We start from the raw sequence: 15829 nt of genomic DNA on the forward strand, positions 1-15829 counted from the left end.
TCTGTGTCCTCATCACAACTGTGACACACATTTCTTCACAGGCTGAAGTTTTCAGAGTGACCGTGGAAATTTTCTGAATTTAATATATTATGGAGGTTCTCACGGTCACGGCGTTCCATTACAATTTATGAAATCAGGAAATCTCTATTTTAGGGCTGGAAATTGTTTGGAATTAACTGAACTTTTTGGGATTTTTTTGATTATACAATGTCTAAAACTCGCTACGAGTCCCAAAATAAGTCGGACGTTACGCAAAATTAGAGGATAAATCGAATGTACTCGATGTGTCGCGCCTTGTTCCAGATGCGATGTATAAAAGTAGTTTATGTAACTTTATTTCATGACGGTAGCTACTTTATTTGTAATTGCAGTTAATTTAATAATTTTGTACTTTAGTAGTTTACAGTATTTGAGAGGAGGTTTCAAAATATCACGATATACATCATTAATCCAGTATAGCCTAATTTTAGACGTTTTAAATATATATCTAACTAATTAAACCCTTTGAAACCTGGACTGACAGAGTTTGTTTGTTTGTTTGTTTGTTGTTTTTTTCCTGCGTTCAGACACCTTTCACAAAAATTCAAATCTCGAATTCGGTTAAAAGCAACTTGGCAGCAGCAGGTCACCAAAAAAATGACTCATTAATTGCTTTAATAACAAGAGAGATAAAGAGTTAAATGAAAATTGTAAAAAAAATAAAATAAAATAAATAAACAGGGTAATTTATAAAAAAAATTAGAAAACTATATTAATAATTTCTATAACTTATGTTTAAATTATGTTGCAATTTTATTTCTTTGATTTTGAGCATTTTTAAGGTTAATTGTTGTTTTTATTATTATTATTATTGTTGTTTTGCTTCAGGTTTGATGATTTCTTCCCAACTTTGGGGTCATTTCTTGGTCGATCTAATTTCTTTTGGAAAGCAGCTTAGCAAGAAATATGCTGCTAATTGCAGTAAATTTGCCACAAGTGACAACAAAATCACCGAAAAATTGCTTCAATAAAAAGAGAGAGAAAAAATATATAAGAAAATTATCCAAAAAAGTGCTTTTTTCAGAAAATTATATTTATAATTGCTATAAATCTAAATTTTAAATTAATGTTGCAATTTGTCTTTAATTTTGACCATTTTAAAGGTAAATTATTTTTGTATATTATTGTTATTATTGTTATTATTGCTTCAGGTAATTTTCTTGTAAGTTCTTGCTGATTTTTCTGCAAATTTTTGGGTCATTTCTTGTTAACTTACTTCTTACCTTCTTTCCAAGCTGCACTGAGTGACTGTTGACGTGTCTTCAGTGTCACATGACACACAGAGGACAGACCAGCATCACGTCGTCCCCAAAGGCCGCCGGTTTAACCCCCGCTCCGGTTCAGCAAGGTTACAGACGTTTTCTCAGCGTACCCTCTAATCCTGCGTCGTGTCGTTGTTTATTGGCTCTCGCTCAGGGTTGAAGCTTATTTTTTGTGGCTTGTTTTCGGTCGGAGTTCATATCCGAAAAATATTGACCGTCATATTAAAGATAAACAGCTTATCTTTAATAAGACCTTGACTGGCCCGTGAGTTATTAATATGTGGGTCATCTGTTTTTGGGTTAGGTTGGTGTGTTTGATAATAATGTGTGCAGCTGTGTGTAGCTGTGTGTAGCTGTGTGCAGCTGTGTGCAGCTGTGTGTAGCTGTGTGCAGCTGTGTGTAGCTGTGTGTAGCTGTTTGCTGCTGTGTGTAGCTGTGTGCAACTGTGTGCAGCTGTGTGCAGCTGTGTGCAGCTGTGTGTAGCTGTTTGCTGCTGTGTGTAGCTGTGTGCAACTGTGTGCAGCTGTGTGTAGCTGTGTGCAGCTGTGTGTAGCTGTGTGTAGCTGTGTGTAGCTGTGTGCAGCTGTGTGCAGCTGTGTGTAGCTGTGTGCAGCTGTGTGTAGCTGTGTGCAACTGTGTGCAGCTGTGTGTAGCTGTGTGCAGCTGTGTGTAGCTGTGTGTAGCTGTGTGCAACTGTGTGTGACTGTGTGTAGCTGTGTGTAGCTGTGTGCAGTGTGTGCAGTGTGTGTAGCTGTGTGTAGCTGTGTGCAGTGTGTGCAGTGTGTGTAGCTGTGTGTAGCTGTGTGCAGTGTGTGTGACTGTGTGTAGCTGTGTGCAGCTGTGTGCAGTGTGTGCAGTGTGTGTAGCTGTGTATAGCTGTGTGTAGCTGTGTGTAGCTGTGTGTAGCTGTGTGTAGCTCTGACTGAGGTGTTTACATGAAATCGACTTCCTGTCGGATTTTTTGGATGTTTCGGTCCAACTTCCGGAACTTGGATTTCGTGACTCGAGGGGGACGAACATTTGCACGTTGAGTTCAGGAGTCTTTAACACCTGGACCTTCATCAGTTTTCAGGCTTTCATAAACATTTGAACTTCTGAAAGCTGAGAAAAACGCTCAGATTTCTGTCACAGCGGAGCAACTTGACAAGAAATATCCTGTAAACTAAAAACAAAAATAGAAAAAATGAAATTTAGAGAAAACTATATTTACAATTCTCTGGATTATATACTTAATTAAAATTAAAGGATGAAAGAAAGGAAAGAAAAAAAATACTCAGAAAGAAGATATTTTTTAGCACTTTCTTCAGGTTATTTTCTTGTTTTTTCATGTTTGTTTTTGTGTGTTGTTGTGTGTTTGTTTTTTTTTTACTATTTTCCAGTAATTTTCTCCCCAATTTGGGAATATTTTGCTCGCTGCCCTTTCGATGTTTTAAGCTAATTTTCTTCAGTTTCAAAGATTTAATTTATGCATTTTATCAGCAATCATTAAAATCAAATAGTGATACAGATAATCTGCAGAATGAGAATATCTGCGCTGATAATCTGTCCAGTTCAAAACACCCCGACGCTCCGATGAGGGTTCGCTTAAAACTGCTCATGACAGAAAGAGAGAAAATCTCCGCTTCAGGTTTTAGTTTGAGATGCTGAAGGTGACAAACGGTGCAGGAAGGAGATCAGCTGATAACGAAAGAGCCGCAGAGAGCATCAGTTCATTTATTTTATAAAGCAAGAAACTGAAGAATTTATTATCTATTTCTTTTATCTGTTGAGCAAATGTCACATTTTATTTTTATTATTATTATTTAATATTTTTATTTTTATTTGTATTTTTTTATTTATTATTTCATTATTATTTAATGACTGATATGTCTGTCTTTGCCATATGGACAGCAGTTTTTGGTCGATTTATTGTTGAAAATAAATAAAAATAATCGTTCTAAAACAAACCAAAAAAAACTGCAGAGAGCGAGCAGGAGGAGGAGAGGAAGAGAGAGAGCGCTGATGAAGAAACGCAGCGTGAGCGAGAACGAGGGAGCGATGAACGACCGAGAGAAAGAAAGAGAGATGAGGGAGGACGAGGAAACGATGTGAGGCATCAGCATCCTGACAGCCGCACGCCAACTGCCTGTTTGTCAGCAGCATACAGGAAGTTAGAGGCCCCTAGAGGACGTGTGTGTGAGAGAGAGTGTGTGTGAGTGTGTGTGAGTGTGTGAGTGTGTGTGTGTGTGTGTGTGTGTGTGTGTGTGTGTGTGTGTGTGTGTGTGTGTGTGTGTGGGTGTGTGTGTGTGTGTGTGTGTGTGTGTGAGAGTGACCGATGAGACCGATGATCGATATTTGGAACCGATGTGCATTTACAATAAAAATTAAAATCTTTCTGTAAATATTTAGAATTTAGGATGTAACAGAACAAAAGCAAATGTTTTATCAAAACTGAAAATTTCGACGTCATATACAGCATTTTTTTTATTAAGTGAAACTTTTAAACAAAAAATGAATAAAAGAAAAAAAAGTTTAAATTCCTCTCATGCTGACACTTTAATTTTCACTTTTAAATTAATTAATTTTATTGCTAATCATTTAAATGAAACATCGATACAGATGATCAGCAAAATGCCAAATATTGGCCCCAATAATCAGCCCGGACGGTTTATTTATTTATTTTACATAATTTTTTTTACATGAAATACATTTTGTGTCGAGAAAAGCATTAAAAAAAAATTAAAAAGCATTTTAGGGGGTGATTTTATTTTTGTTTTATTTCTAATCTTACTTTCATTTATTTTTCTATTATTTTTAATTTTTTATGTGGTTTTCTTGTTTTGTTTTTCTTGTTTTTATTTTACTTTTCTTTCCTTCCTTTTTCAATCATAACTATTTCAATTTTATATTTAAAATATAAATTTAAAATTAAATGAGACACACTATAAAAAATATTTACAGTACGTCTCGTAAAAAAAATGTATACGCATGACTATCTTTTTTTTTGTTTAATTTCTAATCTTACTTTGATTTCTTTTTCTTTTTTCATTTTTTTTATTTTAAGCAAACCAATTTGCTCAGGTCTCAAAGGGTTAAAGCTCCCGTGTGTAATATTTATTTTGTAATATTTATAAAATATATTCTGATTTGTTGTCAGAAAGTGAATCTCGTCAGTGTTTTCTTTCGTGTTTCAGTGAAGCAGGTCGTCGCCTTCAGAGACCGCCGCGTTTCTACGGGAGCCCGGAACGGACAAACCAAACGCTTGACGGACAGAGACGTTCATGTTTTTGTTCTGGACGCCGTGGAGACGTTTTCTACAGGTGTGTCTCATAAAGCCTGTCTCTGTGTGTCCCGCAGGGTGCGGCGTCCAGGGCAGATTCATTGAGACAGAAAGATGCCGGCTCCGCCCCCCCCGCCACCCCCAGGACCGCCCCTCCTCCCACCTTCACTTCTGTGAGTCCTCATGTCTGTCCATCTGTCTGTCCATCCATCCATGTCTCTGTCTGTCTCTCTCCCTCTCGCTTTCTGTCCATCCGTCTGTCTGTCCGTCCGTCTGTCCATCCAACTGTCTGTCGTTCTTTCTGTCTGTCTGTCTGTCCATCCGTGTCTCCGTCTGTCTGTCTGTCTCTCTCTTTTTGTCCATCCTATCTGTCTGTCCATCTCCCCTTTTGACTGTCTTTCTTTCTGTCTGTCCATCTGTATGTCTGTCTGTTTCTGTCTGTCTGATACGTCCATCCGTCTGTCTCTCTGTGTGTCTGTTGGTCTCTCTGTCTTTCTGTGTCTCTGTCCAAAGAGACTGCTGTCCTCTTGCAGCTGCTCAGCAGAGACATCTGGTGGACAGATTGTTTTATAACTCGTCTCCAGTTGTTGGACAGATCGATTCAGCACACAAAGATCAATAAAGGACGATTTACTGTCTCACTGACTGTGTGTCCCGCTGTGTGTCCCCCTGTGTGTCCCTGTCTCAGGCGAACACAGAGAAGCCGACTCTGAACCGCTCGGAGCAGCAGGGACGTAACGCTCTGCTGTCGGACATCTGTAAAGGCTCCAGACTAAAGAAAACTGTGACCAATGACCGCAGCGGACCCTTACTGGACAGTGAGTCCAAACCACTCTCATGTCTGTCATTACATCCGTCTTTTCTGTCCCCTGAGAGGACACATGAAGTCACACTGCCAGGTTTAATAAGACACAGCACGACTCAGTGCACAGACAGCACCAAACTGTCCTCAAACATGTAAGAATTTACAAAAAATAAAACCCTCATCGTCCGTTTTTCTTGTGCTGAGTTCAGATGCCTTTCACAGGCGTTTGCATGTTTTACATTTGAGAAAATTTGTTTAATTTATTTAAAAAAAATAAAAGGTGTGAAGTGGCCCACAAATTGCAAGAAATTAGTAAAAAGTGACAGAAATATGACCTGAAAATTAAATAAAAGAAAGAGAGTGAGAGAATCATTAGAAAATAATATTTTAAAAAATGTATCAAGAAAATTAGATTTCTAATTATTATATATCTAAAACAATCTTCTATAAATACACATTATTAGAGGCTTACATTTTATTTGTATCGTATTTTTATGTATTTTTCCTCATGTTTTATTACTAATTTTCATGTACGTATTTTTTTGGGTAATTTCTTGTAAAGTTGCTTGTTGCTTTCTTTGCAACAGTTAATCTCAGTTTTTGTTGTTTGTCCTCTCAGAACCCAAAGGAGGAGGAGGAGGAGGAGGAGGAGGAGGAGGAGGAGGTGGCGGGGAGGTGGAGGGAGGAGGGGAGGTTTTGGCGGCGGCGCTCCTGCTGGATTAGGAGGCCTGTTTGCAGGAGGGATGCCGAAACTGCGGTCTGCAGGAAGCAGCGGTAAAATCGGTAAGAAAAACAGAAATATGTAATAAATCAGAGTTTGCACGTTCACCTTCGAAATCAGGCTGTAAAAATATTACACATTAATATGATTCTCTACTTTCACGTACTTCATTTTTTTAGGGAACATCAGAATTATTCATGAATGTCATATTAATAAATTTTCTGAATTTTAACCCTCTAAATGCCAGATTTTTGTCATGATGCCACCATAGTTTTAGATGAAAACAAATTAAGAATTAATTTCAATCTTTGATGATCACAGCCATGATTAGCTGCATCATTGATTCATATAAACACTGAGAATTTTCAAATTAATTTTTCCCCTTAAATTATTACCGGCGGTGCAGCTGATGGATGTTCAGTAACACCCAGAAAGCACAGAGTTAACTTCTTGTTTCCTCTGCTCTCCTGCAGACTCAGGGGCCAGCCGAGGGCCCGTGCTTCCACCAGGAGGCCGCTCTTGTGGCCCCAGCCCCTTCGGTGGCGGTGGAGGCTCCACCGGCCCCCCCAAACTCCCAGGAGCCCCGCTGGTGTCCGCGGCGGCGTCCCCGATCTTCCTAAGGGCCGGCCGAGTCTCTCCTCCAGACAGGACACTCCAGGAGGGCCCCCTCCTCCGGTCCCCAACACACCCCGACCCAACCAGAGCTTCCAGTCTCGAGGGGGCCCGTCTCCGCCGTCGCTCCCAGCAGGACCCAGACCTGGCCACGCCTCCGGGGCCCCTCCTCCCAGTGTTCCTTCAGGGAGGCACGGACTCCTCCCTCCTCCTCCAGGAGGCTCCTCATCGGGGCCCAGACCAGGATTCTCTGCGCCTCCTCCTCCACCCCCAAACAGCAGCCGGCCCTCCTTACCCCCCGCTCCTGGAGGGAGGCCTCCTCTTCCTGACGACCGGCCCCCGCCGCCGCCGCCGGGAGGTCATCGGCCCTCGATGCCCCGCGACGTGCCCCCTCCTCCTCCCTCTGTCAACTCCAAGCCCTCCTCCTCCGTCTCCTCCTCCCCTGCCTCTCGACCCTCCGTCGGCGGCGGTGCGCCTCCTCTCCCGCCAGGCCGACCGGGCCCCCCACCTCTCCCCCCGTCCCCGGCCGTAGGGGACGACCACAGCACCCCCCGTCTGCCGCAGAGGAACCTGTCGCTCAACAGGTACGACTTCCCAGAATTCCTCAGTGTTAACAGACGAGTTTCACCGTGTCTCCATCCGTCACACAGTCTGCTGTGGTTTGCCTAAATCAGGGAGATTCAGCCCACATAGGGCCCCTGAGGGCCACAAATAATTTTTAATGTCCACTAAAGAATAAAGTGATGGACACTGAATAGTTTTTGTCCTTTTAGTCTCCATAAGGTGTCAGAGACATAAAACAGCATCAACATAGAGCTTGTTGATCAAAAAAAGAGCCAGAGGAGGATCCCCCACACCCCCGACAGAGGACACAGCTGAGACACTGATGTCCTAAAACACTAGAAACGTCCTCAAATCCTAGAAACCTGAATGAGGCTGAAGCAAAGCAGGTTGAGTATCTCTGTCAAAGATTGAAATCTAAAACTTATTCTGTGATGCTGCAGGACTCACAACATGCAAATGTCAGGCAGATATTTTTTTATATCAGTCGATATCGATATTTATCACGATATCCATCAAATCAATATTTCTGTCGAGCTTAAAGGTTCCTTTGACTCCTCAGTGAGATATGAAGATATCAGAAGATTAATTTAGGTTTAAATATTTATTTTCTGTCAGACATTGAACATGACAAATATACTGTAGAACAGCATCACCAGCTGGAGGACCTATTCTACTAAAACTCACAGAGGTCCAGTTACTAAAATGTCCTCCCAGCAAAGGTCCGAGCCTCAAACCTAAAATCAGTATCACCATTAACTGAACATTTTACTTTGATTACGATTAAAGAACGATTATTTTGCTCTTTTTGTGGTTTGTTGTTTGCCCTCATAGTTCACTGACACAGTGTCATGTGACCATGGTGTGTTGGAGTGTAATAAACATATGATTTATTATTATTTATTAAACTTTCCAGCATTATATCAAAATGAAAAGCTCCATCTGAAACAAACTTCAGGTAAATTGAAGCACATTGTGCTGATAATAGTCCAACCTCTCCTGACTGCAGGACTCTGACTTCAGCTTCTGTCAAACTTCTGTGCTGTTAATCATTTTACTCAGGAATTAAAAACTTTTGAGTCGGCCTACTTCTCCTATAGCTGCCAACAGCCTGCCGACATTCACAGTTAGAGAAAGGCTGAAAATAAGCTCATGTGCTTGTGGCCCCGGGCCCCCAAAACGTTACATCTGCCCCTGGTAATAATAATGAGAGCTCAGCGCGAGCGGCCGGATGAGACACGGAGCGATGCGTCCTGCTGTTTCTAAATAATTCATCCAAAGTCTGATTAAAGCTGAAACTAACACAAAGTCGTCTGTAGAGTCTAAAGAAGTCACTTTCACCTCTGCAGATGTGTCTGTTTCAGACACTTTGGTGCTGTGAGGAGAAGCTGCGCTCTGTTTGTCTGTCTCACTGCGCTGCTGTCGGACCATCAGCCATGACGAAATGCTGTGGCTGTCAAACACTCAGCTGTTCGACAGTCAAAGTCCTTCACTGCATTTGGTTCTCTGCGGCGCTGTTCTTATTATCATCGGCTGTTCGTGTTGTCTGTCAGAACACGGCTGGAACGCATTTTATCGACATTCTATCGACTACGTCTCATATTACTATCGAGGAAAAGTTGTATCGCGATGGATAAACCTAAACCTATCCAAACGTCTTCATGTAGCTTCTCCAAAGTTGTGTCCCAGCTCAGATTTCTATGTTCAGTTTCAAACATCCGGAACTTCGTTTCAGATGCAAAAGTACAACAATGTGATCTGCTCGTTCTTTGTTTCATTTATTTTTAACCGTAAATTTTGTATGAAGTTAAAATACAGTTTCTCGTTGTCAGCCACGGTCCAGCTCCGGCCCACGCTCGGACAGGACCACTCCCTCCGCCGCCAAACGAGAGGCCGCCTTCTCTGGGGAAGAACCAGTCGTCAGCACGCACAGGTGAGCGGCGGTGAGACGCGGTGAGACGCGTTTAGACTCGCTGTGAAAACGTCTCTGAGGATCTGAGACGGAGGATCATGTAGGTGACGCTCCGTCTGATGACGCTAACGGGTCGCTCTTTGTTCGTCCTCTGCAGGGCCTCTTCCTCCTCCTCCTCCTCCTTCAGGGCGCAGCAGTATGAGGTCATCGCCAGCTCCTTCTCCTATTGGTCGGCCTGGCCCGGAGCCTCCTCGTGGGGGACCCGGCGGCAGACCTCCGCTCCCTCCAGACAGGCCGGGGACAGGAGGGGCCCCTCCTCCTCCACCGCCGCCCATGGGTAACGGCTTCCAGAACTCCCACCACAACCAGATACAAGGTGAGCGAGTCCTCGCGGCGCTGCGGGGGTTAAAATTAACGTGCGACCAAAGAGCGAAACTGATGCAGAGACGCTCAACCTGCTCCGCTCAGGGGCCACTGAGGCAAAATGACAGGAGGCCAGGGGCCAGTCACAGGGGCCGCAAACATGCTCTCAGGATTTTAGGATATTTTATTTAGGATTTTAGGACATTTCTAAGATTTCAGCATGTTTTCATGTTTTTAGGACCTTGGTAACATTTTAGGACAATTATAGGACTCAAGGTTGTTTCAAAGATTTAAGGACCTTTGAAGGATTTCAGGACATTTCTATGATTTTAGGTAAAATTTTTGGATTTCAGGACAATTATAGGACTTTAGGTTGTTACAAGATTTTGGGACCTTTCTAGAATTTTAGGATGTTTAAAATAGTTAAGGACTTTTAACGGATTTCAAGACATTTTTATGATTTCAGGATGTTTCTAGGATTTAAGGACATTTACACAAATTTTGGACATTTCTGTGGTTTTAGGTCAATTATGTGATTTTTGATTGTTTCAGAGATTTTAGGACATTGCTAGGATTTTTGGATGCTTCTAGGATTTTAAGACATTTCTCAGATTTTAGGACATTAGTGTCTCATCTGTGTCCTCTGTCCTCTGGGGGTGTGGGGTTGATCAACAAGCTGTTTTATTCACTCTGACACCTTCTGGATACTACAAGAAGAAAAACTATTCCCAGTGTGAATCACTTTATTTTTATCAGGAGTTAGAAAATGTTTTGGGGGGCCACCTGGCACCCTATCAGGGGCCAGATTTGGCCCGCGGACTGTAAGTTGAGCGTCCCTGCTGTAGTCCTTGCAGAGGACTGACGGTCTGTGTCTCTGCAGGAGAATCAGTTGCCCTCAGTGTTGTTTTTACACGAGTTCCAGCGTGTTCAGCTTCGGCAGAAACCCGCTGACCTCCCGTTCGTGTTGTTTTTGTCCCGCTGAGGGAGGGAGTTTGATTTGGGAGGCGGCGGGGACAAGACTAACTTTCAACCTTTGCTTTGGCTGCATTTCTGTCTTTGCATCGTGATAAATCGCAAGATTTTTTCTTGTGAGACACAAGCCCTCCGCTGATATTGTGTGAAACTAAAATGCTCTACGTGTGTGTTCACAGTGTGTGTAGTGGTTGTGTAGTGGTTCTGTAGTGGTTGTGTCGTCAGTGTGCAGGACACAGAGCGGCTGACCTCTGACCTCTCTGACCTCCGTCTCTCTCTGCCGACAGATGAGTGGGAGTGTCGCTTCACTTTCCATCCAGTGTCAGAGCTTCCTCCACCTGAGCCCTACATGCCCTTCCCCAAGACCTACCCCAGCAAGCTGGCCAAGACCGACGGCAGAGGTCAGTCACGCACTCACGCACGCGCATGCACACACATGCACGCACACACGCACGCACACGCACACGTGCACAACCACACGAGGCCTCGTTTAGAAGAAAGCGCCTCTACTAAAAATGTCTTTCCTTTGCATTTTTAAAAAATCCGTGTTCGTACGATAACAACGTGGAAACAATCCTCGTGTACACGCTGCAGTCTGCACGCCAGGCCAGGAGCTGATCGTGTAACTTTGTAATGCCACACCATAGAAGAAGACCATGCACAAAGGCGCTCTTCTCCAGAGCGCTGAATATAAACAAACAAGAAGACGATGGTGAACACGCGAGAACCGACAGCGTTAAAAACCTCAGCTCGGCAGGCCGCCATTGTTGTTTTTGTTGTCCTTGTGCTCGCACACGGCTGTTTGTCTAAAACATGATGCAGAAAGTGCCGCCGTGATGTCATCGTTCTCACTGGACCCGCACATTGTCAGTTTACACGGCGACAGAAGGATGGCGTTTTCATAAAGTTACACTCAGTTTTAAAAGTTTGCACTTACGGGCCCCAAAAGCGCTGTAGTCATGTGGACGAAAGGCCAAACCTCAACAAAAGTTTCACGTTTGATGCAACAGCGATTGCCGTGTAGACGGCCCCCGAATCAGAGCAAAGCAGAAATGGGATACAGAGAAGGCGATGCAACAATGAAACTAGAGTCAGGATAAAATTAAGATGCAGGAGGCAAAATATTAATGTAGAATCATGCAAAGTAATAGACCAAAAAGAAAACAACAGTTTCGATAAAAATGCATTTTTGAAAGTGATTTAGAAGAAGATAGTGATGTAACGAGCTGGAGATCCTCAGAACTGAGATATTTCCATTATTTTTTATGCACAATTTCAGTTTTCGGGTTTAATAGAAACCCGCCTGCAGCGCCACCCTGTGGAAGAATATGAAACAATGTCTGGAGAGCAACATGCTCACTGTCTGTGTGTCTGTGCTGCTTTTCAGGTCCTGGTAAGAAGGAGAGAGGAGCTCCTCCTCTTCCTCCTATACCCAGGTGAAGAAGAGGCTGCAGCAGCATCACCTGGAACTACTTTCTCTGTTTCCGCTCTCTCTCTCTCTCTCTCTGTGTCACGCTTTGCTTTTTCCTGCAGCGTGTGGTTTCATCTGTGGACGGCGACGTGTGAAACGGACCCGAATTCTGGTCACCAAGTAAAGGCTGCGACTCTCGGTGTGGAGTTTCGGCAGCATCCAGAGACCAAAGCCTATTTTTTAACTCCGACACATTCGTGCTCACATCAGAAGGCAGAAACTCGCACCTCTTTAGGCACAAATGTGTTTTACAACCGATGCTGCGGCTGGAAAATATTATTTGGGCGGACTTTGTTGACCTGGTTGCTGTGAGACAGTATTTTAATGAAACTTGATCCACTTTATTCCATTAACTAACCTTTTCATCCTCTGCTTTCAGCGCTGACGCCTGCCAGATATGATATTTTACCAAACAGCGACTCTTTTATAAAACAGCACAAAGTCTGATGACTTTAAATAAAATAGCTCATGGAGTCCCAGGGTCACAGCTCAGGCTTATATTTCTGCTCCGGCGTTTCCCTCGAGCCTTTTTCTATTCAGATTGCATCTTCAGGCTGCTTAAATATTTAAGGAGATTCACGTTTTGTGCCTTAAACAGCGTGTGTGTTCAGCTGGTTTGGATCAACTCTGCAGGTGTTAAAACAGCAGCTCAGGTTGCAGCCGTATGAGATTTTTTACGGTACGATAACCAGAAAATATCCCGGTTTCACGGTACGGCAGTAAACGGTGTTACTAGATTATTATTGTCAGTTGCAATGACCCTTAACCCTTTGAAATCTGGATTGACATCAGTTTTTTGTGCTGCGTTCAGACAAGTGGTCTGATTTCTTTTCTAAAAATCCTTTTGAAAAATCTCTTTTTTAAAAACTGATTTTTGGGTATTTTTCTAGTCGCATTTTACTCATTTCATGGGACATTTCTTGCAAAGTTGGTCAAGAAAGCCTTTTTCCCATGTTTTCAAAAGAAATCAAACCTTTTTTCTCAGCATCCAAAGGTTTAAACATTTGCAGAATCTGAACAGAAAACTGACTTTTCTTGTGCTGTGTGAGGAGACTGGTTTGATTTCTTTCTGAAAAATGCGGGTTAAAGCCAATGAGCAGCTCGACAAGAAATGTCCCAAAAATTACAAGAAATAAATAAAAGGTAACAAGAAAAAATACCATAAAATTTGTTTTAAAAAAGACTGGATTAGGAAATTATCTAAAAAGAAAAAGGAAAACATGTCCCGAAAACTATCATTCATTTTTACAATTATGTCACAGAAAAAATGTAATAAAACATAAAAAATATACAGATTTTTTCAGTGCCTTTTAGAATATTTTTTTGTTTGTTTTGGGGTTTATTAACTTTTTTTTTAATCTTATTTTCAGGTAATTTTCATAATTTTTTTTTCTCATTTTTGGACCATGTCTTTCCAGGTTTCAGAGGGTTAACTGAATGAACAAAGACAGTTTTTTTGTTGAACAGATGCTTTATTATATTTTAAAATTGAAACCATTTTTTAAATTAGGCATTTGAGGAAGAAAAGAGACGCGGTTTGAGATTCTGGGGCTGATTGTGCTTTTGGGTTGTTTTTTTTTCAGTACCACAGAAAGCCAAATACTGTATGGCATCTTTAATTTGTCAAACCGTGAAACCAGCTGCGACCCTCGCCGCATGTAGACAGCTCAGTATAACAAGGTGTCTTATTATTATTCAAATGTAGAAAGACATGAAACCAAACGAAACATGGCCGCCACCTCTTGCCACATCAGGAGAAAGCGTGTGTTTAATTTGCCAAAGCCACATGTGCCTTCACAGTGTGTGTATTTACATCTGTGTGTGTGTGTGTGTGTGTGTGTGTGTGTGTGTGTGTGTGTGTGTGTGTTGAACCACTCGACGGTACTTCAGTTAAATGTGATGTGAGCGTGCATTTAATGTTTTAAAGGACATTGTACGGTGTTTCCGGCAGCGCTGGTTTACAGTTATTTGCTGTTTAGTTGATGACGGACCTGTGTGTGTATCTGTACGATTTAATCATTGAAGGACTGTGTTATTTTAAGTTATGTTTCAGAACTGTGCAGTATTATGGTTTTTGGCTTCACCCAGCACTGCTTTGAATGGTCCTTTTGTATGTTTTTATTATCGCGTGTGGATCAAAGAATCATTTTCTTAAAGACAATCATATGAAGGTATTTACATCAATAAATAAAAATGCTTTAAGATGCTTTATGTGCTCTGCTCGGGCTGGAATCTGCTTTTTTGGGGCACAAAGGACGGTGAAGTGTGTCCAGAGGAAGGATTTGGGTTTTTTTTAATGTATTATCAGATAAACAATATGCTTTTTTTTTTATATGTTTGTGCAATAAAGCTGGACATTACATTGATTCCACAGTGTGTCTTGATATACGGGACAACAATCTGTTACTTCATTTTTCTGCCTAGAAATAATTTTCGTCCCAAGCATATTATGACCAAAATAAGGTGGTATTTGATTTTGTTTTTGTCATCGAGCCACATTGTAAAATCGTGAATTTTCTCGGTGTTTTCCCAAACAAGTGGTTACCAAATCTCCACTGAGGGTCTCGAGACCTTCTTGATTGTAACGGGTGTTACAAAGAACTTTTTTTTTTTTTAAATATACATTCATCTTCTGTGAATGCAGAAAAACAATCACAAAATTGTTATTTATAACTCTTTTAAGAGGCACTGTTGCATCTTAACCCTTTGAAATCTCAGCAAATTGGCTTAGTTTCTTTCAAAAACATGAAAAGATGGCAAGAGCAAATTAACTAGAATTACCCAAAAATTATCAGGAAATAATTAAATATTACAAGAAAAAAGAAATGTTTAAAAAAGAATAAATAAATAAAAAGTAAAAGAAAAAATACAGCAAATAACCTAATAAAAAAAGTGCTAAAACAAAACAAAAGATATAAATATAAATAATATAGGTAATAAATATATCTGAATGCATATTTTTGTAACCTGATTTCAAATATATAATTTTAATTATGCATATAGTTTTTGTTTATGAATATCTCTTTTTAAAATCAAATTTTCAGGCCATTTCCTTACCATTTTTTATTTTTATTTTTAATTGATTTTTTTGCAGTTTGCAAAATATTTCATGCCTAGTTACTGATTACCTTTTTCACTTATTTTTTAAAAGAAATTAAACAACATTTCGATTCAGTAATCATTAACTGAAAGGATTTTAATGACCGCATATGAATGACAAAATTTCGATAAACCACTTAACCTTAATTTAATTTAATTTGATTAACCCCCCCCCCAACTTTTGTTGTTATTTACAAGTATAACTGAAATCAGACAATGCCACAATAGTTCACATCTTATGCAACCCAACAGGCTCTTTCAAAAAGCCGGCAAGCAAACTAACAAGGAATAAAAGCAAACAAAAAGACAAGAAAAAGAAACACAGCAAGGACACAACAAAAGCAAAATTAAATAAACAAAAGAGACTTACAAAATAAACAAAACAAAAATATTGAGTTATACTCATCTACTGAACCTAAATTCATTTAAATTATTTTTCGAGCTATTTTCAACATTGCATCAGTCCAGTCTTGAATATGTGGAGCACTGCTGTCTCTCCATTTACAAAAAAATACTGTTTTTTTTTTTTGTTTTTGGCAACAGCAAATTTGTCATTTTATTTTATTTTATGTTATTTATTGTTATTTTAATATTTTTTTTTTGGTTGTCATGCTGCTGTAAAACATATCAGCCGTTTAGGTTCAAAGATGTAATCACTGTTTATCACATGAAGGCAGCGTCACACTGCAAAGGCTTTCATCCAATCACGTTCCGAGTCTGACGCGGATCTCGGCGCTGATTGGCTGCGTGGCC

The 15829-nt window shown here is 41.0% G+C and overlaps 1 protein-coding gene across 1 annotated transcript; it reads left to right on the top strand.

The window, feature by feature from the left end:
- The first annotated feature begins 4640 nt into the window (after positions 1-4640).
- On the top strand, positions 4641-14343 carry wipf1b (WAS/WASL interacting protein family, member 1b). Its single transcript, XM_088086375.1, is given in 11 exon segments — positions 4641-4708; positions 4711-4733; positions 5249-5378; positions 5985-6032; positions 6035-6148; positions 6560-6664; positions 6667-7282; positions 9092-9192; positions 9329-9547; positions 10794-10907; positions 11894-14343. Coding segments are annotated over 11 exon segments (1557 nt in total). The 5' UTR covers positions 4641-4674; the 3' UTR covers positions 11947-14343.
- Positions 14344-15829: the final 1486 nt, after the last annotated feature.

This window comes from Plectropomus leopardus, chromosome 13 (genome assembly GCF_026936395.1).
Source record: "Plectropomus leopardus strain MGB_pleo_1.0 chromosome 13, ASM2693639v1, whole genome shotgun sequence".
NCBI lineage: Eukaryota > Metazoa > Chordata > Actinopteri > Perciformes > Serranidae > Plectropomus > Plectropomus leopardus.